Here is a 27858-nt window from a genome sequence, read left to right on the forward strand (position 1 = left end):
TTACTCATATTTCATCTAAAACGTGCAAATATTGACAAGCTTATTCAGCGAGGTAGCCGTGCTTTTATTTTGAAAGTACTGTAGGAAGTGGCTCGTGTATGTTTACGCTCTCTTTCCGCTCGATCTGACTGGACCGGTTTTTACGGAGGAGGACACCGGGTTCCCGAACTCCTAGCAGCCGTCTGAAAGAGAGGAACGCCGGCTTGTCACGTTCACTCAGCGGAACACCGAGTTCGTGCTAGAAGAAGGTGAATATTTCTGCCGTTTTTCATCTGTTAGCTGTCGGTGTTGGAAGCTAAAAGCGCTTTTAGCCACACACGATCCTGAAGTTGGAGTCTGAAAGACACCTTCATGCTAAAGGGCTGTGTCACAGTTTTTAAGGAATGTTTTCTACATTTAATCAGCTGCGCCTAAGAATCTCAGGTATGTAAGAAGATCAGATGTGGGCTGAAATACTTAGCAGACCTTAAGGGATTTTTATTTTTTTAAATCGGATTTTTTATTTATATTTTTCCTTCTAATAGAAAAAAAACTGCGACTTTAAGTTTCTTTTAGAAATGTAGCCCAACTTAGGCTACATTTCTATTTTGTGGAAATTAATATATCTCAATTTTGAGCAGTTTAATTATTTTATATTTTGTTTTATTCCGATTAAAGGCAGTTTGGACATTTTAAAAGCGAAATAGCCCTTTAATGTCGCGCCGAATAAGAGGCTAACTTCAGGCGGTTCGTGTACTTATTTTAGTCCTGGCTGAAGCCGGTCCAAACTGTCTCCAGTCTCCTCCGAGTGGAAATTAAGCAGTTTATTATTCTGTTTCCAGGTGGAGGAGCAGTGTAGAACCGGGCCAGGACCGTGCAGTACCGCTGGAAGCAGGGGAGGGAGGGGGAGCCAGCCCGGAACCACACCGAGTTACAGCGAGCCGGGTCATCCGGACCGAGACCTCATGAATGGAAATCGGAACAACAGGTGAGCATGCTCTGAATGCCAGGTACACCGGGATGTGTTTCAGATAAACCGGTCTCACGGGTTTCCTCAGACAGCTGTCTGAGAGATCCGGCCAGGTGTGTCTGAATCTGGGAGGCTGCAGGGATCCAGTCAGGTGGTTCTGAGGCTGCAGGGATCCAGTCAGGTGGTTCTGAGGCTGCAGGGATCCAGTCAGGTGGTTCTGAGGCTGCAGGGATCCAGTCAGGAGGTTCTGAGGTTGCAGGGTTCCAGCCAGGTGGTTCTGAGGCTGCAGGGTTCCAGCCAGGTGGTTCTGAGGCTGCAGGGATCCAGTCAGGAGGTTCTGAGGTTGCAGGGTTCCAGCCAGGTGGTTCTGAAGCTGGAGATCTAGTCAGGTGGTACTGAGGCTGCAGGGATCCAGTCAGGTGGTTCGGAGGCTGCAGGGATCCAATCAGGTGGTACTGAGGCTGCAGAGATCCAGTCAGGAGGTTCTGAGGCTGCAGGGATCCAGCCAGGTGGTTCTGAAGCTGGAGATCTAGTCAGGTGGTTCTGTGGCTGCAGGGATGCAGTCAGGTGGTACTGAGGCTGCAGGGATCCAGTCAGGTGGTTCTGAGGCTTCAGGGATCCAGTCAGGTGGTTCTGAGGCTGCAGGGATCCAGTCAGGTGGTTTTGAGGTTGCAGGGATCCAATCAGGTGGTACTGAGGCTGCAGAGATCCAGTCAGGAGGTTCTGAGGTTGCAGGGATCCAGTCAGGTGCTTCTGAGGCTGCAGGGATCCAGCCAGGTGGTTCTGAAGCTGGAGATCTAGTCAGGTGGTACTGAGCCTGCAGGGATCCAGTTAGGTGGTTCTGAGGCTGCAGGGATCCAGTCAGGTGGTTCTGAGGCTGCAGGGATCCAGTCAGGTGGTTCTGAGGCTGCAGGGATCCAGTCAGGTGGTTCTGAGGCTGCAGGGATCCAGTCAGGAGGTTCTGAGGTTGCAGGGATCCAGTCAGGAGGTTCTGAGGTTGCAGGGATCCAGTCAAGAGGTTCTGAGCCTGCAGGGATCCAGTCAGGTGGTTCTGAGGCTTGAGATCCAATCAGATGATTCTGAGGCTGCAGGGATCCAGTCAGGAGGTTCTGAGGCTGCAGGGATCCCGTCAGGAGGTTCTGAGGCTACAGAGATCCAATCAGGAGGTTCTGAGGCTGCAGGGATCCAGTCAGGAGGTCCTGAGGCTGCAGGGATCCAGTCAGGTGTTTCTGAGGCTGCAGGGATCCAATCAGGAGGTTCTGAGGCTGCAGTGATCCAGTCAGGTGGTTCTGAGGCTGCAGGGATCCAGTCAGGAGGTTCTGAGGTTGCAGGGTTCCAGTCAGGAGGTTCTGAGGCTGCAGGGATCCAGTCAGGAGGTCCTGAGGCTGCAGGGATCCAGTCAGGTGTTTCTGAGGCTGCAGGGATCCAGTCAGGAGGTTCTGAGGCTGCAGTGATCCAGTCAGGTGGTTCTGAGGCTGCAGGGATCCAGTCAGGTGGTTCTGAGGCTTGAGATCCAATCAGATGATTCTGAGGCTGCAGGGATCCAGTCAGGAGGTTCTGAGGCTGCATGGATCCCGTCAGGAGGTTCTGAGGCTACAGAGATCCAATCAGGAGGTTTTGAGGTTGCAGGGATCCAGTCAGGAGGTTCTGAGGTTGCAGGGATCCAGTCAGGTGGTTCTGAGCCTGCAGGGATCCAGTCAGGTGGTTCTGAGCCTGCAGGGATCCAGTCAGGTGGTTCTGAGGCTTGAGATCCAATCAGATGATTCTGAGGCTGCAGGGATCCAATCAGGAGGTTTTGAGGTTGCAGGGATCCAGTCAGGAGGTTCTGAGGTTGCAGGGATCCAGTCAGGAGGTTCTGAGCCTGCAGGGATCCAGTCAGGTGGTTCTGAGGCTGCAGGGATCCAGTCAGGTGGTTCTGAGGCTGCAGGGATCCAGTCAGGTGGTTCTGAGGCTGCAGGGATCCAGTCAGGTGGTTCTGAGGCTGCAGGGATCCAGTCAGGAGGTTCTGAGGTTGCAGGGATCCAGTCAGGAGGTTCTGAGGTTGCAGGGATCCAGTCAGGAGGTTCTGAGCCTGCAGGGATCCAGTCAGGTGGTTCTGAGGCTTGAGATCCAATCAGATGATTCTGAGGCTGCAGGGATCCAATCAGGAGGTTTTGAGGTTGCAGGGATCCAGTCAGGAGGTTCTGAGGTTGCAGGGATCCAGTCAGGAGGTTCTGAGCCTGCAGGGATCCAGTCAGGTGGTTCTGAGGCTGCAGGGATCCAGTCAGGTGGTTCTGAGGCTGCAGGGATCCAGTCAGGTGGTTCTGAGGCTGCAGGGATCCAGTCAGGTGGTTCTGAGGCTGCAGGGATCCCGTCAGGAGGTTCTGAGGCTACAGAGATCCAATCAGGAGGTTCTGAGGCTGCAGGGATCCAGTCAGGAGGTCCTGAGGCTGCAGGGATCCAGTCAGGTGTTTCTGAGGCTGCAGGGATCCAATCAGGAGGTTCTGAGGCTGCAGGGATCCAGTCAGGTGGTTCTGAGGCTGCAGGGATCCAGTCAGGAGGTTCTGAGGTTGCAGGGTTCCAGTCAGGAGGTTCTGAGGCTGCAGGGATCCAGTCAGGAGGTCCTGAGGCTGCAGGGATCCAGTCAGGTGTTTCTGAGGCTGCAGGGATCCAGTCAGGAGGTTCTGAGGCTGCAGTGATCCAGTCAGGTGGTTCTGAGGCTGCAGGGATCCAGTCAGGTGGTTCTGAGGCTTGAGATCCAATCAGATGATTCTGAGGCTGCAGGGATCCCGTCAGGAGGTTCTGAGGCTACAGAGATCCAATCAGGAGGTTTTGAGGTTGCAGGGATCCAGTCAGGAGGTTCTGAGGTTGCAGGGATCCAGTCAGGTGGTTCTGAGCCTGCAGGGATCCAGTCAGGTGGTTCTGAGCCTGCAGGGATCCAGTCAGGTGGTTCTGAGGCTTGAGATCCAATCAGATGATTCTGAGGCTGCAGGGATCCAATCAGGAGGTTTTGAGGTTGCAGGGATCCAGTCAGGAGGTTCTGAGGTTGCAGGGATCCAGTCAGGAGGTTCTGAGCCTGCAGGGATCCAGTCAGGTGGTTCTGAGGCTGCAGGGATCCAGTCAGGTGGTTCTGAGGCTGCAGGGATCCAGTTAGGTGGTTCTGAGGCTGCAGGGATCCAGTCAGGTGGTTCTGAGGCTGCAGGGATCCAGTCAGGAGGTTCTGAGGTTGCAGGGATCCAGTCAGGAGGTTCTGAGGTTGCAGGGATCCAGTCAGGAGGTTCTGAGCCTGCAGGGATCCAGTCAGGTGGTTCTGAGGCTTGAGATCCAATCAGATGATTCTGAGGCTGCAGGGATCCAATCAGGAGGTTTTGAGGTTGCAGGGATCCAGTCAGGAGGTTCTGAGGTTGCAGGGATCCAGTCAGGAGGTTCTGAGCCTGCAGGGATCCAGTCAGGTGGTTCTGAGGCTGCAGGGATCCAGTCAGGTGGTTCTGAGGCTGCAGGGATCCAGTTAGGTGGTTCTGAGGCTGCAGGGATCCAGTCAGGTGGTTCTGAGGCTGCAGGGATCCCGTCAGGAGGTTCTGAGGCTACAGAGATCCAATCAGGAGGTTCTGAGGCTGCAGGGATCCAGTCAGGAGGTCCTGAGGCTGCAGGGATCCAGTCAGGTGGTTCTGAGGCTGCAGGGATCCAATCAGGAGGTTCTGAGGCTGCAGGGATCCAGTCAGGTGGTTCTGAGGCTGCAGGGATCCAGTCAGGAGGTTCTGAGGTTGCAGGGTTCCAGTCAGGAGGTTCTGAGGCTGCAGGGATCCAGTCAGGAGGTCCTGAGGCTGCAGGGATCCAGTCAGGTGTTTCTGAGGCTGCAGGGATCCAGTCAGGAGGTTCTGAGGCTGCAGTGATCCAGTCAGGTGGTTCTGAGGCTGCAGGGATCCAGTCAGGTGGTTCTGAGGCTTGAGATCCAATCAGATGATTCTGAGGCTGCAGGGATCCCGTCAGGAGGTTCTGAGGCTACAGAGATCCAATCAGGAGGTTTTGAGGTTGCAGGGATCCAGTCAGGAGGTTCTGAGGTTGCAGGGATCCAGTCAGGTGGTTCTGAGCCTGCAGGGATCCAGTCAGGTGGTTCTGAGCCTGCAGGGATCCAGTCAGGTGGTTCTGAGGCTTGAGATCCAATCAGATGATTCTGAGGCTGCAGGGATCCAATCAGGAGGTTTTGAGGTTGCAGGGATCCAGTCAGGAGGTTCTGAGGTTGCAGGGATCCAGTCAGGAGGTTCTGAGCCTGCAGGGATCCAGTCAGGTGGTTCTGAGGCTTGAGATCCAATCAGATGATGATGATTCTGAGGCTGCAGGGATCCAGTCAGGAGGTTCTGAGGCTGCAGGGATCCTGTCAGGAGGTTCTGAGGCTACAGAGATCCAATCAGGAGGTTCTGAGGCTGCAGTGATCCAGTCAGGTGGTTCTGAGGCTGCAGGGATCCAGTCAGGTGGTTCTGAGGCTTGAGATCCAATCAGATGATTCTGAGGCTGCAGGGATCCAGTCAGGAGGTTCTGAGGCTGCATGGATCCCGTCAGGAGGTTCTGAGGCTACAGAGATCCAATCAGGAGGTTTTGAGCCTGCAGGGATCCAGTCAGGTGGTTCTGAGACTTGAGATCCAATCAGATGATTCTGAGGCTGCAGGGATCCCGTCAGGAGGTTCTGAGGCTACAGAGATCCAATCAGGAGGTTTTGAGGTTGCAGGGATCCAGTCAGGAGGTTCTGAGGTTGCAGGGATCCAGTCAGGTGGTTCTGAGGCTGCAGGGATCCAGTCAGGTGGTTCTGAGGCTGCAGGGATCCAGTCAGGTGGTTCTGAGGCTGCAGGGATCCAGTCAGGAGGTTCTGAGGCTGCAGGGATCCAGTCAGGAGGTTCTGAGGCTGCAGGGATCCAGTCAGGAGGTTCTGAGGCTGCAGGGATCCAATCAGGAGGTTTTGAGGTTGCAGGGATCCAGTCAGGAGGTTCTGAGGTTGCAGGGATCCAGTCAGGAGGTTCTGAGCCTGCAGGGATCCAGTCAGGTGGTTCTGAGGCTGCAGGGATCCAGTCAGGTGGTTCTGAGGCTGCAGGGATCCAGTCAGGTGGTTCTGAGGCTGCAGGGATCCAGTCAGGTGGTTCTGAGGCTGCAGGGATCCCGTCAGGAGGTTCTGAGGCTACAGAGATCCAATCAGGAGGTTCTGAGGCTGCAGGGATCCAGTCAGGAGGTCCTGAGGCTGCAGGGATCCAGTCAGGTGTTTCTGAGGCTGCAGGGATCCAATCAGGAGGTTCTGAGGCTGCAGTGATCCAGTCAGGTGGTTCTGAGGCTGCAGGGATCCAGTCAGGAGGTTCTGAGGTTGCAGGGTTCCAGTCAGGAGGTTCTGAGGCTGCAGGGATCCAGTCAGGAGGTCCTGAGGCTGCAGGGATCCAGTCAGGTGTTTCTGAGGCTGCAGGGATCCAGTCAGGAGGTTCTGAGGCTGCAGTGATCCAGTCAGGTGGTTCTGAGGCTGCAGGGATCCAGTCAGGTGGTTCTGAGGCTTGAGATCCAATCAGATGATTCTGAGGCTGCAGGGATCCCGTCAGGAGGTTCTGAGGCTACAGAGATCCAATCAGGAGGTTTTGAGGTTGCAGGGATCCAGTCAGGAGGTTCTGAGGTTGCAGGGATCCAGTCAGGTGGTTCTGAGCCTGCAGGGATCCAGTCAGGTGGTTCTGAGCCTGCAGGGATCCAGTCAGGTGGTTCTGAGGCTTGAGATCCAATCAGATGATTCTGAGGCTGCAGGGATCCAATCAGGAGGTTTTGAGGTTGCAGGGATCCAGTCAGGAGGTTCTGAGGTTGCAGGGATCCAGTCAGGAGGTTCTGAGCCTGCAGGGATCCAGTCAGGTGGTTCTGAGGCTGCAGGGATCCAGTCAGGTGGTTCTGAGGCTGCAGGGATCCAGTTAGGTGGTTCTGAGGCTGCAGGGATCCAGTCAGCTGGTTCTGAGGCTGCAGGGATCCAGTCAGGAGGTTCTGAGGTTGCAGGGATCCAGTCAGGAGGTTCTGAGGTTGCAGGGATCCAGTCAGGAGGTTCTGAGCCTGCAGGGATCCAGTCAGGTGGTTCTGAGGCTTGAGATCCAATCAGATGATGATGATTCTGAGGCTGCAGGGATCCAGTCAGGAGGTTCTGAGGCTGCAGGGATCCTGTCAGGAGGTTCTGAGGCTACAGAGATCCAATCAGGAGGTTCTGAGGCTGCAGTGATCCAGTCAGGTGGTTCTGAGGCTGCAGGGATCCAGTCAGGTGGTTCTGAGGCTTGAGATCCAATCAGATGATTCTGAGGCTGCAGGGATCCAGTCAGGAGGTTCTGAGGCTGCATGGATCCCGTCAGGAGGTTCTGAGGCTACAGAGATCCAATCAGGAGGTTTTGAGCCTGCAGGGATCCAGTCAGGTGGTTCTGAGACTTGAGATCCAATCAGATGATTCTGAGGCTGCAGGGATCCCGTCAGGAGGTTCTGAGGCTACAGAGATCCAATCAGGAGGTTTTGAGGTTGCAGGGATCCAGTCAGGAGGTTCTGAGGTTGCAGGGATCCAGTCAGGTGGTTCTGAGGCTGCAGGGATCCAGTCAGGTGGTTCTGAGGCTGCAGGGATCCAGTCAGGTGGTTCTGAGGCTGCAGGGATCCAGTCAGGAGGTTCTGAGGTTGCAGGGATCCAGTCAGGAGGTTCTGAGGTTGCAGGGATCCAGTCAGGAGGTTCTGAGCCTGCAGGGATCCAGTCAGGTGGTTCTGAGGCTTGAGATCCAATCAGATGATTCTGAGGCTGCAGGGATCCAATCAGGAGGTTTTGAGGTTGCAGGGATCCAGTCAGGAGGTTCTGAGGTTGCAGGGATCCAGTCAGGAGGTTCTGAGCCTGCAGGGATCCAGTCAGGTGGTTCTGAGGCTGCAGGGATCCAGTCAGGTGGTTCTGAGGCTGCAGGGATCCAGTCAGGTGGTTCTGAGGCTGCAGGGATCCAGTCAGGTGGTTCTGAGGCTGCAGGGATCCAGTCAGGAGGTTCTGAGGTTGCAGGGATCCAGTCAGGAGGTTCTGAGGTTGCAGGGATCCAGTCAGGAGGTTCTGAGCCTGCAGGGATCCAGTCAGGTGGTTCTGAGGCTTGAGATCCAATCAGATGATGATGATTCTGAGGCTGCAGGGATCCAGTCAGGAGGTTCTGAGGCTGCAGGGATCCTGTCAGGAGGTTCTGAGGCTACAGAGATCCAATCAGGAGGTTCTGAGGCTGCAGTGATCCAGTCAGGTGGTTCTGAGGCTGCAGGGATCCAGTCAGGTGGTTCTGAGGCTTGAGATCCAATCAGATGATTCTGAGGCTGCAGGGATCCAGTCAGGAGGTTCTGAGGCTGCATGGATCCCGTCAGGAGGTTCTGAGGCTACAGAGATCCAATCAGGAGGTTTTGAGGTTGCAGGGATCCAGTCAGGAGGTTCTGAGGTTGCAGGGATCCAGTCAGGTGGTTCTGAGCCTGCAGGGATCCAGTCAGGTGGTTCTGAGGCTTGAGATCCAATCAGATGATTCTGAGGCTGCAGGGATCCAATCAGGAGGTTTTGAGGTTGCAGGGATCCAGTCAGGAGGTTCTGAGGTTGCAGGGATCCAGTCAGGAGGTTCTGAGCCTGCAGGGATCCAGTCAGGTGGTTCTGAGCCTGCAGGGATCCAGTCAGGTGGTTCTGAGGCTGCAGGGATCCAGTCAGGTGGTTCTGAGGCTACAGAGATCCAATCAGGAGGTTTTGAGGTTGCAGGGATCCAGTCAGGTGGTTCTGAGGCTTGAGATCCAATCAGATGATTCTGAGGCTGCAGGGATCCAATCAGGAGGTTTTGAGGTTGCAGGGATCCAGTCAGGAGGTTCTGAGGTTGCAGGGATCCAGTCAGGAGGTTCTGAGCCTGCAGGGATCCAGTCAGGTGGTTCTGAGCCTGCAGGGATCCAGTCAGGTGGTTCTGAGGCTTGAGATCCAATCAGATGATTCTGAGGCTGCAGGGATCCAGTCAGGTGGTTCTGAGGCTTGAGATCCAATCAGATGATTCTGAGGCTGCAGGGATCCCGTCAGGAGGTTATGAGGCTACAGAGATCCAATCAGGAGGTTTTGAGGTTGCAGGGATCCAGTCAGGTGGTTCTGAGGCTGCAGGGATCCAGTCAGGTGTTTCTGAGGCTGCAGGGATCCAATCAGGAGGTTCTGAGGCTGCAGTGATCCAGTCAGGTGGTTCTGAGGCTGCAGGGATCCAGTCAGGTGGTTCTGAGGCTTGAGATCCAATCAGATGATTCTGAGGCTGCAGGGATCCAGTCAGGAGGTTCTGAGGCTACAGAGATCCAATCAGGAGGTTCTGAGGTTGCAGGGATCCAGTCAGGAGGTTCTGAGCCTGCAGGGATCCAGTCAGGTGGTTCTGAGCCTGCAGGGATCCAGTCAGGTGGTTCTGAGCCTGCAGGGATCCAGTCAGGTGGTTCTGAGGCTGCAGGGATCCAGTCAGGTGGTTCTGAGGCTGCAGGGATCCAGTCAGGTGTTTCTGAGGCTGCAGGGATCCAATCAGGAGGTTCTGAGGCTGCAGTGATCCAGTCAGGTGGTTCTGAGGCTGCAGGGATCCAGTCAGGTGGTTCTGAGGCTTGAGATCCAATCAGATGATTCTGAGGCTGCAGGGATCCAGTCAGGAGGTTCTGAGGCTGCAGGGATCCCGTCAGGAGGTTCTGAGGCTACAGAGATCCAGTAAGGTGGTTCTGAGGCTGCAGGGATCCAGTCAGGAGGTTCTGAGACTGCAGGGATCCAGTCAGGAGGTTCTGAGGCTGCAGGGATCTAGTCAGGTTCTTCTGGTTGTTCAGAGCTCAAGGTGACTCATGACTCCCGAACTGGGTCGGGTTTTCCAGTAACAGTCAGAGTAACAATGTTTCAGAACTTTAAAAAGCTTTTTTATTTCTCCTTTCTGGATAAATTTAACAATAAAATGTTGGTGGGACTCAGATTTAGCGAATTCTGACCCGATTTTATGTCCGGATGCATAAAAACCTACAAGTTCTGGAAACGTGCAGGTTTTGGTTCAGATTTGATGCGTGTCAGTATTCCCATTTTTCCCATTATTCCCAGTACGATGAGTCGGGAATGTTTGTCAGACCACAGAGGCTCGGCAGCGCCGCCCCTCCGGATCCGGGTGGAGGGCATTGATCCGGCCGCTTGTCTCTCCGGGTTTTCCACCAGTAGCGTCGGAGGCTATCCGTCTTCCCTGTAATTCCTCAGAAGGATTCCCGGTTCCCGATCTAATTGACGATGAGCGACTCACCTGTTTACCTCCTCCCGCCCGCTTGTTGCCGTGGTGAAGACGTGGCAACGTCGATGCCGTCACCATGGCGACGGCTCAGCGGGAAGAAGAGCCGTCTTCACCCTTCCTGACCCTTTCATCAGCTTCTCGGAGTGGGAGCTGTGATGTCACTCTGGTTTCCAGTTTGCCGTGCCGCTCGCCCACTCACCCTCTTCCTCCGGCCTGGACCGGACCGGACCGGACCGGTACCCGCTCCGGTTTTTCTCTGCAGCTCCGGCGTTGTGTTTTCTAACATCAGGAAATCTGTAACATCCTGCAGCACCTTCTGCTCCTTCCTCCTCATTAACCACTTCCTTCCTGTCGCCTCGCTGCATTAAAACACGTTTGTACCGACCCGGTTCTGTTCTGGACCGGCTGGTTCCGGATCTCAGGCATTTGCTAAAAGAACAATCTGGTCTTTTAAGATGAAAAATCTTCTTTTAGCTTCACCAGGTTCAAATTCTGCAGATTAATATTCAACAAGCATCTTTTTCTATCCAGTTATTAATCAGTTAATCAACAAATAATCAATAGATCAGCAGGTTTTATATGTTTTAGCTGCAGGTGATCGAACTAAACGACTTCTTATTTAAAAAGAAGTTTAATTATTCATTTGTATTTTTAATGTTGTATAAAATAAGCTCAGGTGGTTAAATGGAAAAGCTGCAGAATGTAATTTTTTAAATCTGCAGATTAAAATAAATAATTTTTAATGATAATCTTTAGCTTTAGCTTAATTATTGCTCTGAAGCTGATTTTGAGTAAATGGCTGTTTTTACAATTAATTAATTACTGAATTAGTTAACAGTCATTTCCATAATCAATTAATCTGATTTATTGTTTTAGCCCTGTTTAAAATACTAAAGCCTTGAAATTTCTATTTTTCTCTAATTGTGGGAAACAAACTAAGCGACATTTAATCCTGCAAAACTACTAATCAGTACAAGTTTATTAAAAACAGTCAAATATTCCTTTGCTTCACTGGCCAATCAGAAGGCAGCGTCAGGTCTGTGCTCATCTCAGGTTTATTGGAAAAAATAAAAACCTGATGCTAAAACTCAACCAGGTGACCAGAACATCTGTAGGAACCTGAACGCCCCACCACGGTGCGTTCACTGCACCATGATGATGCGGTCGCCACGATGCCTTGGCCACGATGCCTTGGCCACGATGCGTTTGCCGCGCCATGGTGCGTTGGCCACGATGCGGTCGCCACGATGCGGTCGCCGCGCTACGATGATGCGTTCGCCACGATGCCTTGGCCACGATGCGTTCGCCGCGCCACAATGATGCGTTGGCCACGATGCGTTCGCCGCGCTACGATGATGCGTTCGCCACGATGCCTTGGCCACGATGCGTTCGCCGCACCACAATGATGCGTTCGCCACGATGCCTTGGCCACGATGCGTTCGCCGCGCCATGGTGCATTGGCCACGATGCGGTCGCCACGATGCGTTCGCCGCACCACAATGATGCGTTCGCCACGATGCCTTGGCCACGATGCGTTCGCCGCGCCACAATGATGCGTTCGCCACGATGCCTTGGCCACGATGCGTTCGCCGCGCCATGGTGCATTGGCCACGATGCGGTCACCACGATGCGTTCGCCGCACCACAATGATGCGTTCGCCACGATGCCTTGGCCACGATGCGTTCGCCGCGCCATGGTGCGTTGGCCACGATGCGTTCGCCGCGCTACGATGATGCGTTCGCCACGATGCCTTGGCCACGATGCGTTCGCCTCGCCACGATGCCTTGGCCACGATGCGTTCGCCGCGCCACAATGATGCGTTCGCCACGATGCCTTGGCCACGATGCGTTCGCCGCACCACAATGATGTGTTCGCCACGATGCCTTGGCCACGATGCGTTCGCCGCGCCATGGTGCATTGGCCACGATGCGGTCACCACGATGCGTTCGCCGCACCACAATGATGCGTTCGCCACGATGCCTTGGCCACGATGCGTTCGCCGCGCCACAATGATGCGTTCGCCACGATGCCTTGGCCACGATGCGTTCGCCGCGCCATGGTGCATTGGCCACGATGCGGTCACCACGATGCGTTCGCCGCACCACAATGATGCGTTCGCCACGATGCCTTGGCCACGATGCGTTCGCCGCACCACAATGATTCGTTAGCCACGATGCCTTGGCCACGATGCGTTCGCCGCGCCATGGTGCATTGGCCACGAAGCGTTCGCCGCGCCACAATGATACGTTCGCCACGATGCCTTGGCCACGATGCGTTCGCCGCGCCACAATGATGCGTTCGCCACGATGCCTTGGCCACGATGCGTTCGCCGCACCACAATGATTCGTTAGCCACGATGCCTTGGCCACGATGCGTTCGCCGCGCCATGGTGCATTGGCCACGAAGCGTTCGCCGCGCCACAATGATACGTTCGCCACGATGCCTTGGCCACGATGCGTTCGCCGCGCCACAATGATGCGTTCGCCACGATGCCTTGGCCACGATGCGTTCGCCGCGCCACAATGATGCGTTCGCCACGATGCCTTGGCCACGATGCGGTCGCCGCACCACAATGATGCGTTCGCCACGATGCCTTGGCCACGATGCGTTCGCCGCGCCACAATGATGCGTTCGCCACGATGCCTTGGCCACGATGCGTTCGCCGCACCACAATGATTCGTTAGCCACGATGCCTTGGCCACGATGCGTTCGCCGCGCCATGGTGCATTGGCCACGAAGCGTTCGCCGCGCCACAATGATACGTTCGCCACGATGCCTTGGCCACGATGCGTTCGCCGCGCCACAATGATGCGTTCGCCACGATGCCTTGGCCACGATGCGTTCGCCGCGCCATGGTGCATTGGCCACGATGCGGTCACCACGATGCGTTCGCCGCACCACAATGATGCGTTCGCCACGATGCCTTGGCCACGATGCGTTCGCCGCGCCACAATGATGCGTTCGCCACGATGCCTTGGCCACGATGCGTTCGCCGCACCACAATGATTCGTTAGCCACGATGCCTTGGCCACGATGCATTCGCCGCGCCATGGTGCGTTGGCCACGATGAGTTCGCCGCGCCATGGTGCGTTGGCCACGATGAGTTCGCCGCGCCATGGTGCGTTGGCCACGATGCGTTCGCCGCGCCATGGTGCGTTGGCCACGATGCGTTCGCCGCGCCACAATGATGCGTTCGCCACGATGCCTTGGCCACGATGCGTTCGCCGCGCCATGGTGCGTTGGCCACGATGAGTTCGCCGCGCCATGGTGCGTTGGCCACGATGAGTTCGCCGCGCCACAATGATGCGTTCGCCACGATGCCTTGGCCACGATGCGTTTGCCGCGCCATGGTGCGTTGGCCACGATGCGGTCGCCACGATGCGGTCGCCGCGCTACGATGATGCGTTCGCCGCACCACAATGATGCGTTCGCCACGATGCCTTGGCCACGATGCGTTCGCCGCGCCATGGTGCGTTGGCCACGATGCGGTCGCCACGATGCGGTCGCCGCGCTACGATGATGCGTTCGCCGCACCACAATGATGCGTTCGCCACGATGCCTTGGCCACGATGCGTTCGCCGCGCCATGGTGCGTTGGCCACGATGCGGTCGCCACGATGCGGTCGCCGCACCACAATGATGTGTTCGCCACGATGCCTTGGCCACGATGCGTTCGCCGCGCCATGGTGCGTTGGCCACGATGCGGTCGCCACGATGTGGTCGCCGCGCTACGATGATGCGTTCGCCGCACCACAATGATGCGTTCGCCACGATGCGTTCGCCGCACCATCTTCCTGTTTTTCTGTTAAATTGCTGGAAAAATGCGGGTCTCTGGTAAAATATTCCCTGTGAATTTAGTTTCCTTCACATTTTCCCATTTCTCCTCAGGAGCCCAAACCTTGTTTACGTTGCCACGGCGACCCGGATATGGCTCCATCGGAAAGCCCATCAAGCTCCTGGCCAACTGCTTCCAGGTGGAAATCCCTAAGATCGACGTCTACCTGTACGAGGTCGACATCAAGCCGGAGAAATGCCCCCGGCGGGTCAACAGGTACCGGAAGAGTTCGGAGCGGATCCGTCCTGGACCCGGGGCGTCCGTCCTGGACCCGGGCGTCTGTACTGGACCCGGGCGTCTGTACTGGACCCGGGGCGTCCGTCCTGGACCCGGGGCGTCCGTCCTGGACCCGGGGCGTCCGTCCAGGACCCGGGGCGTCCGTCCAGGACCCGGGGCGTCCGTCCTGGACCCGGGTGTCCGTCCAGGACCAGGGCGTCCGTCCTGGACCCCGGTTGTCCGTCCTGGTCCCGGGTGTCCGTCCTGCCAGGGAGTGTCTGACCCGGGTTGTTCTGTGTTTGCTCCAGGGAGGTGGTGGACTCCATGGTGCAGCACTTCAAGGTGACGATCTTCGGCGACCGGATGCCGGTTTACGATGGGAAGAGGAGTCTCTACACGGCGAGTCCACTTCCTGTGGCCACCAGCGGGGTAAGACTGAAGGGAGTCAGCGCAGCTCCAGTTACAGCAGGAAACCAGAGATCCAAACCTGGTCGGACCCGAACCTTCACAGCCACATAGAGACGGTTACAAAGTCGGCCTTCCGTCACCGGAACAACATTTCCAGCATTAAAGGACGAATGTTGCAGAAATATCTATAGAAACTCATCCAAGCATTTACCAGACAGCTGCTGCTGAGCCAAACTTCCAGAAAACTCCAAAACAGCCGAAATGCAAAGTTGCTTCAAATCAAGGCAAAAAACCGAGAAGTTTGAAGTTGAGTTAATGAAATAAGGGCTGGACGACGTATAAGAGTTTCATATCAGTCTGTTGATAATTAGTGATTTATTTGTTTTAATCATCTGAAATATTGGCAGTCTGCTGCTGGTGTGACCTTTCCTGGTTTATTCCGTTCTATGAGGTCGATCCGGTCCGGTCCGGTTAGTCAGCGGTCTCCTCTGGTGCAGGTGGACCTGGACGTCACGCTGCCGGGCGAAGGCGGGAAGGACCGGCCGTTTAAGGTCAGCATCAGGTTCGTGTCGCTGGTCAGCTGGCACCTTCTGCACGAAGCCCTGACCGGTCGCAGCGTCCCTGAGCCGCTGGACCTGGACAAGCCGCTCAGCACCAACCCGGTTCACGCCGTGGACGTCGTCCTGCGACACCTGCCCTCCATGAAGTCAGTGCCGCCATGTTGGGTCGGCTTGACTGCACCGTCAGACGCTGACGGTGTGGTTCTGTCCCCCCCAGGTACACCCCGGTGGGTCGGTCCTTCTTCTCCTCCCCCGAGGGCTACGACCACCCGCTGGGCGGAGGCCGGGAGGTCTGGTTCGGCTTCCACCAGTCGGTGCGGCCCGCCATGTGGAAGATGATGCTGAACATCGATGGTGAGGATCTGAGTGGAGCAGAAAGCTCCGTTCTGCCGTGAAGGGAAGCAGGACGAGTCCAGGAAAAAGCTTCTGGGACGATTGATTGGCAGGATTGTTTCTCCGCAGCTCCAGCAGGGCGAGGCGGAGCCGCGCGCGCATCTAGCTGTTCATCGCGCGGCGATTCTTACTAACTAACTCATTACTTCGTTTCTAACAGGGTAAACTGTAAATAAACCATCTGGTTCCAGCCCAGGTTCACTGCAGCCTCCGTAATGAAATAATGTGCGACATTAAGCAGATGAACTGAAGCTCAGACTGTCGTTTCCTCCTCCAGTTTCAGCCACAGCCTTCTACAAAGCGCAGCCGGTCATCCAGTTCATGTGTGAGGTGCTGGACATCCACAACATGGACGAGCAGCCGCGCTCGCTGCCGGACTCGCACCGAGTCAAATTCACCAAAGAGATCAAAGGTGGGAAAACGTGTCCATGATGGATTTAGCGAAGCAGATTTTAGAGAAATGTCTGGTTGCTTCCTCACAATGAAGAAGTAAAAATGTGTCTGATGCTCGTTCAGGTCTTAAAGTGGAAGTGACCCACTGTGGAAGCATGCGGAGGAAGTACAGGGTGTGCAACGTGACGCGGCGGCCCGCCAGCCTGCAGACGTACGTCTCCCCTCCCGTTTCCTCGCAGCTGCAGCTGCTGCAGGGCCCACGCTGACCGGGTCGCTGTTCTGAACCTGCAGGTTCCCTCTGCAGCTGGAGAACGGCCAGACGGTGGAGCGCACCGTGGCGCAGTACTTCAGGGAGAAGTACAACCTGCAGCTGAAGTACCCCCACCTGCCCTGCCTGCAGGTGGGCCAGGAGCAGAAACACACCTACCTGCCGCTGGAGGTGAGGAGGCCGCCGACCAGTTCACTGAACTGAATCCTTTCATGTTCACAGTTCGCTCCTGGAACAGATCAGAGACGAACGAGAACTAGTTCATATTTACTCTAGTTTTAGGGAGATGGTCAGAGATTGATGACATCATCAGATTGGAGCCTCTGTTTGTTAAAATGTGGTTAAAATATGATTTTATTCCTTTTGGTTGATTTGATTTTTCTGTTTTAAAATCTGGTTAGATTAAAGTTCCCACTGATGAACCGAAACCATTTATACAAAATAAGATCAGGGCCACTGACACAAACTTGATTCTGACTTTTCTCCTCTGAATTCTGACTTTCTGACATTTATTTACGTTTTTGTTATTATGTGACCTGGAAGCTAAATGGCTGTGATGATGCTGATGCATTAAAACAGGACTGAACTCAGCTGGTGTGTGTGTGTGTGTATGTGTGTGTGTGTGTGTGTGTGTGTGTGTGTGTGTGTGTGTGTGTGTGTGTGTGTGTGTGTGTGTGTGTGTGTGTGTGTGTGTGTGCGTGTGTGTCCGTGTGTGTGTGTGCGTGTGTGTCCGTGTGTGTGTGTGCGTGTGTGTCCGTGTGTGCGCAGGTGTGTAACATCGTTCCCGGCCAGCGCTGCATTAAGAAGCTGACTGACAACCAGACGTCCACCATGATCAAAGCCACGGCGCGCTCGGCTCCGGACAGGCAGGAGGAGATCAGCCGCCTGGTGAGAGCAGAACCCTCAGCCCGATCCCAGCAGAACCCTCAGCCCGATCCCAGCAGAACCCTCAGCCCGATCCCAGCAGAACCCTCAGCCCGATCCCAGCAGAACCCTCAGCCCGATCCCAGCAGAACCCGGTTCAGGCTCACCAGAAACTGCTCTGCCCCCTGCAGGTCAGGAGCGCCAACTACGAGTCCGACCCTTTCGTCCAGGAGTTCCAGTTCCGGGTGCGCGATGAGATGGCTCAGGTGACGGGGCGCGTCCTGCCGGCCCCCATGCTGCAGTATGGCGGCAGGGTGAGCTCTGAACCCCTTATGGTACCTCCCCTTTTCAATCTCCGTCTTAGGCTCAGACGTTAACCCAGATTTCTCCACAGACGCTCCATAAGAACGACTCAAACTGCTGGACTGAAACTTTCACTGAATCCAGTCTGTAGTTTGAATAACCTGCAGTTGAAAACAGGCACCTGATGGGGCCCAAAGGGGACCTGAAGGCTGCAGCATCACGTTTATGTTCTGCTAATTTATTCATGTGTTCAGCTTCAGATAAGTTCAGACTGGTGCTTAGTGAAATAACTCTGTTTTTGTTGATACCTGCTGCTGATCTGAATGCAATCATATGTTCTCATAACGATCATGGAGGCCATTTTGAAAAATCAGAAAAAGAAAACAAGAAAATCTTTGTTTTATCTTTCTATCTAGAATATGATGCGACACCAAACACGTTTATCTACTTTGTGATTTCAGAGCAAAATTACATTTTCTGGGACAACCATGATGGCCATCTTGACAAATCAAGGAAATGAGAATAAATCTGATTTTTATGAATCTGATTATATATTTCTTGACGTCCATCTTGAAAAATTCAGGTTCTTGTGCCCTGATGTGAACAAAGTATTTAATAATCTTCTGCATGTCATCACTTATACTTCTCTACATTTTGAGTCTTAAAATGAGTTAAAAACGTTTTCTGTGGAGTAAATCCTGTTTGTTTCCGTCTGACTTTAGCTTAATTTCTGTTAGCTGTGCATCGTCTCTGTGTGAAAAGCAGCTTGATTTACACATTTACACCCTGGTCCAGTCGCTGCTGCTGCTGCTAACAGTTAGCTCACAGCAGCAGCGCCGCGGCCCGCGTGTGAGCTGCTGTCGGCACCGACGCATGCTGTCTCTGCAGAACCGCACGGTGGCCACGCCCAGCCACGGCGTGTGGGACATGAGGGGGAAGCAGTTCCACACCGGAGTGGAGATCAAGATGTGGGCCATCGCCTGCTTCGCCACCCAGCGCCAGTGCAGAGAGGAAATCCTGAAGTGAGATCAGAGCGCCGTCCATGAAAACGCGTAGAAATATCCAGACATTTAGCTTCAGCCGTGGCGCCGTCCAGGCAGAACAATATTCTAGAACCCAGAGGAAATTCCTAAAAAATGTTTTCTCAACTATTAATAAAGTAATTTCTCTCATTTATATTTAATTTTTATTGAAATTGTTTCTGCTGTTAACCCAAAATACATTTTTATAAATTTATTTAAATACAATCAAACTAAATTCAGACAAAATTATAAAAATTATGATGTAAGTCATATATAAAATATTAATAAAACTAATTATTTCAAACTATTTTTTCTTATTTTTAACCCCACATAAAGGATTTGGACAAGTCGATATTAGTTTACATAATTTATACAGATAAATGCTTTTTATAAAGATTATTGTTTTATGCACAAATAAATACACATAATAAAATAACATTCAGAAATTTTTTTTAAATTAATAGTAAATTCTTTTGTAAATTAAAACATTATAGTTTTTTATAAACTAAATATTAGTGTTAATAAAATTATTCTGTCAACTCTGAATAAATTTTTAATTATAAATTATATAGATTCAAGATTCAAGAGACTTTATTGTCATTCACATCTCGTGTTACATGAGGTGGAACGAAATTGAGAGTCACGGACCCAGTTACATCCAAATATAAGAATAAAATATAAAAACTAGCTACAAGATCAAATTGTTATAAATATAGTTATAAAACGATAACTATAGTAGACAATAGTTACCGTCTCCTACTTAAATTTGTTAGCGTAGAAATGTTTTCAGAGTGAGGACTGAAGGTGTGTAGATGGATGAACGGCTCCCAGCCTGGATCCTGTTTCCCCAGGAGCTTCACGGAGCAGCTCAGGAAGATCTCCAAGGACGCCGGGATGCCGATCCAGGGCCAGCCGTGTTTCTGCAAGTACGCGCAGGGCGCCGACAGCGTGGAGCCCATGTTCCGGCACCTGAAGAACACCTACGCCGGCCTGCAGCTCATCATCGTCATCCTGCCCGGCAAGACGCCCGTCTACGGTAAGAAGCTGGCCGCTTGCAGCAGCTCTGCCCCGCGGCAGGAAGTGATGCGGCGACTGCTTGGCTCCGCCCCACAGCGGAGGTGAAGCGGGTGGGAGACACGCTGCTGGGCATGGCCACGCAGTGCGTCCAGGTGAAGAACGTGGTGAAGACGTCGCCCCAGACGCTCTCCAACCTCTGCCTGAAGATCAACGTCAAGCTGGGAGGCATCAACAACATCCTGCTTCCAAACCAGCGGTACGACCCCCACGTGTTGCCGATTCCGCTCACAGGCCTCTGATGGACGGTGAACTTTGACCTTTACCCCCTCCAGGCCGTCGGTGTTCCAGCAGCCGATCATCTTCCTCGGAGCGGACGTCACTCATCCTCCAGCCGGCGACGGGAAGAAGCCGTCGATCGCTGCGGTGAGAACGTCCGACCAGAGCTCGCTTCTGGTTCCTCTGACGTTTAACGCTCGGCGCCCCCTGCAGGGCAGGCATGAAACGCCACTGTTAAAGGGGGAACGCTAGCCGCGCGCCATCAGCGGGGTTTTTATTCGCATTAGATGGATGGAAACTGCAAAATAAAATAAAAAAAATAGAAATTTTTCAACGTTTAAAAGGCAAAATTGGACATAATTTACAACATTTCGAAAACAAACTTTTTACACTGGCTTCAGATGGTTTTTGGCTTTTCCGAAAAACACCTAACAATAGAAACACGTTTGCAGAATAAGTGCTGACGCAGCAAACCTTCCCATCCACTAAAGTCGGCCATCTTGTTGTTGTTTATAGCTGCCTGAGCACCAACAGCTGATAAAATCTGCCAGCCTGGTTGATTCGCTTCGGACCAGCAGATGGAAACTTAAGTCCGTTTTGTTTCTCTTGCTGAGCCGGATCTGATCTCCCCCTGCAGGTGGTCGGCAGCATGGACGCCCATCCCAGCCGGTACTGCGCCACGGTCCGGGTCCAGCGGCCCAGGCAGGAAGTGATCCAGGACCTGGCCTCCATGGTGCGCGAGCTGCTGATCCAGTTCTACAAGTCGACCCGCTACAAGCCGACCCGGATCATCTTCTACAGAGACGGCGTGTCGGAGGGCCAGTTCAGACAGGTGACGCCTCACTTCCTGTTGCATCACACTGTAAACCCCAGACAGTTCAAATACTCTACCTGTCCAGGTGTTGCACTACGAGCTGCTGGCCATCAGGGAGGCCTGCATCAGCCTGGAGAAGGAGTACCAGCCAGGAATCACCTTCATCGTGGTCCAGAAGCGCCATCACACGCGGCTCTTCTGCGCAGATCGCAACGAGCGAGTGAGAGATGCAGCCGATACTTTAACCGATCAGACTTTATTGATCAATGCCAATTCTGGGAAAGCTGGAGGGAGAACCTTGGTGGCTGATGCATTTTATTACCGTATTTTTCGCACTATAAGGCACCTAAAAACCTTCAGTTTCCTCAAAAGCCGACAGTGCACCTTATAACCCGGTGCTCCTTTTATATGGACCAGTATTGAGCCACAACAGGTCCAGCAACTACGGTAAGCCGACTTCATCTTCGCCATAGAAGAAGAATGCATGCTGTAATAGTTGTCAGAACGCTGGTTTGTTAATAAAGTTTGACTGACCTATCGACCCACCGACCTGATAATCAGGTCGTCTGATTTAGCACCACGTTCTCCACCAACATGCTGTGGGCGAACGGAGACGGGTCACCATCGTCCGGCCCAGGAGGCTCTCCTCGCCGACCCGAGTCGGACTGTTTTTTTAACATTCTTTATGTCAACAAAGTAGCTTTAGACATTCATCCGGGAGCTTCGGCTAGGGCTACCAAGGAACCAGCTCTATACATTTAAAGCCGGGGGGGGAGAGGGACAGAGGCTGCGGCGGTGGCAGCGTGTCGGTTGGTCTGTGTTACCCAGAATGCAGTTGGGCACAATATCACAACACCAACACAGTGAGTGAAACAATGACTGGGGCAGCTACTGTATAAAGTACTGGGCGACCATTACTTTATTATTACATGTCCACATCTGTAGAGAACAAATCGCGTCCCGTATCGGCTCAATACGGGACGGGTGGCATCCCTAACTGTAGCGTCTCTTCTATGCGTCTTAAAGTGCGGAAAATACGGTACAAGAACAAAGTCATAACATTACCAGAAACAAGTTGAACTATTAGAGCAGAACATTCAGAACCAGAGATGACAAAAGCAGATTTGAGCACTTCTGTAGGGTTTTTCTTTTTTAAGAATAATTTGTGGCTTTTCAAACAGAATGAAAAGTGTTAATAAAAGTTTTTTTTTTTTCTTGTGTTGACATTTGAAAATATTTTTTGTTTACATCTATTTCCACAAACATCCCAAAATGTGTCCATCCTGTTTTTGCAAAAGTTTTAAACCTAAAACGGAAATAAAATTCTGTTTCTTTGACATGATCAGAGGTTTGATATTTATTTGACGGATGTTCTAACCGGTTCAGGTCGGCCGAAGCGGGAACATCCCAGCCGGGACCACCGTGGACACGGACATCACCCACCCCTACGAGTTTGACTTCTACCTGTGCAGCCACGCCGGCATCCAGGTGAACTTTGACCTCTTGACCTCAGCAGCGTCTCTGCGAGTGGCTCTGAGGTCTCCGTCGAGCTCAGCGCCTCTCTGTCGCCCCCTGCAGGGAACCAGCCGCCCGTCCCACTACCACGTCCTGTGGGACGACAACTGCTTCACGGCGGACGAGTTCCAGCTGCTCACCTACCAGCTGTGCCACACCTACGTCCGCTGCACGCGCTCCGTCTCCATCCCTGCGCCCGCCTACTACGCCCACCTGGTGGCGTTCCGCGCTCGCTACCACCTGGTGGACAAAGAGCACGACAGGTGAGTCCGGCCAGCCGCACATTGGGTCGATTTAATGACAAAAATGGCTCGATTTGGGAGAAATGTTTGGCTTGGAGACCTACCCACCGGGCACCCTGCACTGGGATTTAAAAGCACTCTGTCCAGCTGTAACCAGTGATAATCCAGATGAAAGTGTGTGAGCTAGTAACTTTATATCAGCCTGTATTGCCATAGCTCTGTAAAAACGTAGCAGCAGTGAACAGAAGCAACTAAAAGTTGCATGCTAATTCTAGGAAGCTAAAATCCTGTCGTTAATTTGGATCAGAGGAGCGATTATACTTCCTGTTGTTCTAGCGAAGGTTTAAAAAGAATTTTGCCTCCATATTTATTAAGGAAATTACTTCTTTTTTTTTTTTTTTGAGGAATCTTTAGTTTTAGAGAGAAAAATCTAGTAATTATGGAGGACAAATCCTGACAGAACTGGCAATAAACAGAAATAAATGATCAGCTTGATAAACTTCTTAATGTGACAAATATTTAATCTAAAAAACAACTTTCCCAACTTATTTGACTTTACATTGTAACATAAATTATTTATCATTTTCAAAGTATTAATTACTATTTAATTTTCCATTTTATTTACAATTGCTAGTTCTTTTTTTTTCTTTTTTTTTATTGTCATCTCATATTTAATTTACTCATTTTTTCTTTTATTTTAATGTTTAATTTGCTCTAAATGTTGATAATTTTTTAGCAGAAAAAAAGCATTTCATTTTCAATCCACTCTTTTTAATTATTTTATATCTTTCTCTTTTTTCACATATTGTCATTTCATATATTTAATTACTCATATTTGTTTCTATTTCTCCCATATTCAGAATGTACGTAATATTTAATTATGATTAATGTATTTAATAGCAGAGCTCTAGATGTTGACCAATCAGAGGAGAGAAAATGCGAGAAAAAAAAATCATTAGATAAATACGCAATATGACAAAATAAAAAATAAGTAAACTGAGAAAACAATAAGATTGGAAATAAAATAGAAAATGAAATAATACTTTAAAAAAAATTATAAATATTTACCGTCATATATAAAAATTAATTAACATAATGGATTCTTAGAAAATCATAACAAAATAAAATAACTGTTACACTAGATAATCAAATAAGTCGGGAAAGTTCTTTTTAATTTTTAGATGTAATATTTCTTACATTATTTACTTGTATGTTTATTTCCAGTTTTGTCAGGATTTGTCCTCCATATTGAAGGGTTTAAACAGGGAGAACCCGGTTTCCCCGGCAGCTTCCCGGTCAGCGGCGATGCGTTTGGTGTCTCACTGTGTTTTCTGTTTGCTGCCTCAGCGCCGAGGGAAGCCACATCTCAGGGCAGAGCAACGGCAGAGACCCGCAGGCGCTGGCCAAGGCCGTGCAGATCCACCACGACACCCTGAGGACCATGTACTTCGCCTGAGCGTCGGCTCTGGTCCCACCGCTGAGCTGCCGAAACCCGATCGGGGTCGCCCCACCGTGAGCGACCGCTAGATCTAGAGCATCAGAAGTTCTGTTTGCGTTTTTCTACGACGGCCATTTTAGAGAGAGAGAAAAAAAAGAGTAAATATCCACCATGAAACGCTGAAATTTTGAGAATTTTGGAAAAAAAACATTAAAGACTTTTTGACTGAGTTAGAAAAGTCAAAAATTTACTACAAAATGCTGAGAAATTTTGAGCTTAATCTAAAAAAAAAAAAATCTAGAAAAAAGTCAAAGGTCAGTTTTTTTGTCACAAATTTTCTACTTTTTATATATTTTCTCAGATTCAAACATTGAAAATGTTTTTTGTTTTTAAAATTAAAAACTCAGAAACTTTCATGTTTTTTCTGGAAAATTTCGAAAGTGGGAAATTATTGATGTTTGGAAACTTTGTCCAAATGGCTCTGGTGGCCTCCACTTAATAGTTAATTGACAGGAAAGTGGGTAATGAGGGACGGGAAGACATGTGGCAAAGGTCGCCAGGCCGGGAATCGAACCTGTGATGGGCACATGGAGGACGAAGGCCTCCTATATGAACGTTGTGCTGAACCACAGCACACCCCCCCAAAAAATGTGTTTTTTTATTAAGAAAATTTAACAAAATTCTTCTAGTAAATTTGCATTTTTAAATTTACTAATTTAAATTTGCTTTTGAGCTCAACAGTTTTCTTGTTTTTCCTAGAAAAGGTTTTGGTGGAAATTTACTATTATTTACTCCTATTTTTCCTACCCCTGATGCACCGTTGTATTTTTCTGAAATTGATTATTTTTTCTCTATTTTTCACTGAAATTCTCCTGATTCGGATCTTTGTTTCCGGTTCGGACTTGCAGAACTCCTCCGGTGCAATAAGGTTTCCTGTCTGTGCACTGAAACGGTTTCTAATGGCTGAACTCCGTCTTCTGATTGGTCGTCTTTATCAAAGTGCCTGATTGGGTTAGAAGGTGATCAGCTGGTACGAAAGGGAACATTTAAATTGGACGGATTCTGCCCGACTTACAGGACTGCAGATGTTTATAATTTTATTGTTTTCTGCAAATTAATCACCAAACTTTAGATCTATGATGCCAAATCGGTCGGTGTTTGTCTGCAGCGGTTTTATTTCCTGTTGTCGCGTTTTAGCCTCAAACCGGACTTTCTGACGGAGCAGCAGCGTCTCGTTATGCAATAAGGATGAGATTTGTGCGGCTTCCTGCCGCAGTGCCGCCGAGCCTCTGGACTTTAACCCAAACGAAGCCGCCGGGGCTTCACCACTCGGACCAAACCGCCGTGCCTGCTCGCCGATCGGCTCGCCGCGTCCGTCAGTCTGCTCACATCCGCTTTTACTTGAAGAATATTTGAAGTCGGTACCAACGTATTGGACCGGTTGGGACTGAAACGGACCTCCAGAACCCGCAGGCAGGACGTTGTCTCACAGATGCCTTTAATCTCCTTCAGTTTAAGCATTTTGAATCCGTATGAAGATATATTTATAATTAAAATATGAACTAAATGCACGTTTAGACACTTTCTATTTAAAGAATAAAATAAAGGAGTTTATGATATTAATGTCTAGAAATCAAGAGGTTTTAAATTTTGTCAACCTGTCAGATAAAAGAGTTGAAATATTTAAGTATGTCAGTAGAAAAATGGTTAAAAACTTTTAGTATTTTAAATCTGGACCTGATTGGACGATCACAGAATACACTGTCCAATCAGACGATGGATTCTTTATAAACCAGGAAGAAATTCTGGAACATTCTGGTTCAGTGGCTTTTTAAAAAAAATTTATTTTTACTCAAACTTGTCCAAACTTTTTTATTTCCCTTTCCGGGACCTGCAGCTGTGTTTCTGAAACAGCACAGCTGTGATTGGACAGTTTGAATCGCCACCGTCCAATCAGGTTGGGGTATGATAGAAAGGCTTTGAACTGAGAGTTTTAGGTTCCTAAGTTTTGGTAAAATAGGTTTTTTGTTTTTAAATAAAATATTCAAGTCGATTTTATCAAAAAGGGATGAGCAGACATTAAAAAAAAAGTTTTAAAAAGTAAAAAAAAAAAAACAATCGAATGTTTTTATTTTTTTGTGATTATACGGAATTCCCTTAATGACGACGTCTGGCGTTCTTATTCTCTGTAAATGACAACTTCCTTATCTTTGACTTTGAAAAAAATAACTCATTTTAACCCTTTCATGCATGAATTATGATCCTTTGTCAGGATTTTTTTTCAATTTTTGTTTATTTTCTTAAGGCATGAAAAAAAAGGTAGGAAAAAAAAAGATTTTTTTTTAGTTTATCAATTGTAATTTTCTCCAAATACAAAGTTATTTTAAAAATACATCAGTAGTATTGTTCCTTAGTATTGTTCAATTTTTTTTTTTACCTGCCAGAGTCGTCTACAGTAGAAGGAAGGACAGAGTCGGTTGGCATGCTTTTGTGTCTGTCGGCCATATTGGATTTAACAAAAATAATGTCTTGCATTTGCAGCTGATGGCCAGTAGTTGATGGTGTATTTTTTGATGCATTAGTGTCCACTTCAGTGTGCATTTATAACATGAAAATCCACAAGAAGCACAAGAAAATGGCTTTTAGACAGCTGTCCACTGTAATGACCACTATGCATGAAAGGGTTAATATATTTTAAAACAATAATAAAATGTTTTTTTTAATTTTTTTTGCTAATTTCTGAAACTAATCCGACGTCCAAAACACTCGTTTATCCATTTTATTTGCAGTTCGGTTACATATTATTTCACCTGTCTTGTAAAATCTAAGTGGTGCTTTTTAAAAATTAAAATCTGCTTCAGTTTCAAACTCCAGAACCAGGAAACGGATCATTTCTTCACCAGGACGTTTTGCTCAGTGGTTCTGTTGTGATTAGAGAGGGGAGGTTCTAAAGTTTACCGTCGGACCCGAGTGACCGTTCCGGACTTGTGCCTTTTGCTGATGGTGCTGATGAAGTTCTGGTTCTGTGACTCTGCTGTAACGTGTGTCCATGTTGTAATATTTGTGTGATGCCAAGTAAATAATAAAAAAATAACAATATGCAGAACTTGAAGGTTCGGAGCGGACCGGACCAAAAAAATAAAATAAAAAAAGACGATTGTGGAAAGTTGAGCGGAACCGGTACCGGTTTGGATGTCATGTAGCATTATTTATTTCACGGTTTCTGTGTGTGGGCTGCAGCGCCCCCTGGTGTCATTTCCTCTTTTTATGTTTTTAATTAACAGCAATAACGGGTCAGAACTCTGCAGGGGGTCGTCATGAAGGAATAAATCTCTGCAGGCTGCACTTAAAAACAAAACATGTTTGGGTTTCTCTATATATTCATGTCGTATCCTGATACTGTAAAACTGGATGTTTTACCTCCTGGTCTGATTTTTGAGCCTTTTTATTTGTGCTATTTAATTTTTTTTTTGAATAAAGAGATTCAAACAAGCTGTAAATTGTTTTTGGATCTTTTTGACATAGATCAACAGAGAGCAGAACAAAAATGTTTCTTTAGCTTTATTTACAAATAAAAATCTGAAATGTGCGGCATGCATTTATATTTAGGCTTTCTGTAGATGATCCTCTTGTCTGAAGGTGTGGAACCAGACAGCCGTTCAAACATCACAGGAAGTGAGTCACAGTTTCAAATTGGAGCAAAGTGTTTTATGGGAGCGAATCAAAAGCACAGGATGTTTTATGAGCTGGCAGGCAGAGTCAACATGGAGGCGACGCGTTCAGATGTAAACACCCGAAGGTTCCTCAAACACTGACCCGGGATCAGATTGCAGCTGCTTACTGTCAGGAAGCGGCAGGTGGTGTGAGGGTAAACACGGCGTCCATGTTTACTGTCCTGACGGGGATTCAATTAGAGCTGGGAGAGCTGGGAAACGTGACGGAGCGGCTGGAAGGTTCTAGCAGCTGGTCTGGATCCAGAACCGATCACTGCTGCTCCCGGATCCAGGACCGATCACTGCTGCTCCCGGATCCAGGACCGATCACTGCTGCTCCCGGATCCAGAACCGATCACTGCTGCTCCCGGATCCAGAACCCATCACTGCT

At 50.2% G+C, this 27858-nt stretch overlaps 1 protein-coding gene across 4 annotated transcripts; it reads left to right on the forward strand.

The window, feature by feature from the left end:
- Nucleotides 1–92: 92 nt before the first annotated feature.
- On the forward strand, nt 93–27248 carry ago3b (argonaute RISC catalytic component 3b). Of its 4 annotated transcripts, XR_014089581.1 has the most exons (21): nt 93–248; nt 822–967; nt 14079–14241; nt 14550–14670; nt 15147–15355; nt 15427–15563; nt 15880–16014; nt 16119–16206; nt 16287–16434; nt 17032–17151; nt 17319–17462; nt 18319–18452; nt 19304–19488; nt 19566–19725; nt 19802–19892; nt 20383–20577; nt 20645–20779; nt 21946–22047; nt 22138–22337; nt 23664–24238; nt 24307–27248. XR_014089581.1 is itself a non-coding variant. In XM_081612098.1 (20 exons), the coding sequence occupies exons 2-20, from the start codon at nt 949–951 to the stop codon at nt 23770–23772; spliced, it is 2595 nt and encodes an 864-aa protein (XP_081468224.1). In that variant the 5' UTR covers nt 93–248; nt 822–948; the 3' UTR covers nt 23773–27248. The 4 variants fall into 4 exon arrangements, 3 of the variants coding, with proteins under 3 accessions (XP_081468224.1, XP_081468226.1, XP_081468225.1); XM_081612098.1 differs by having other exon boundaries at nt 23664–27248; XM_081612100.1 differs by having other exon boundaries at nt 17319–17441; nt 23664–27248.
- The last annotated feature ends 610 nt before the right edge of the window (nt 27249–27858 follow it).

This window comes from Poecilia reticulata, chromosome 11 (assembly GCF_904066995.2).
Source record: "Poecilia reticulata chromosome 11, P_reticulata-male-v2, whole genome shotgun sequence".
NCBI classification, from domain to species: domain Eukaryota; kingdom Metazoa; phylum Chordata; class Actinopteri; order Cyprinodontiformes; family Poeciliidae; genus Poecilia; species Poecilia reticulata.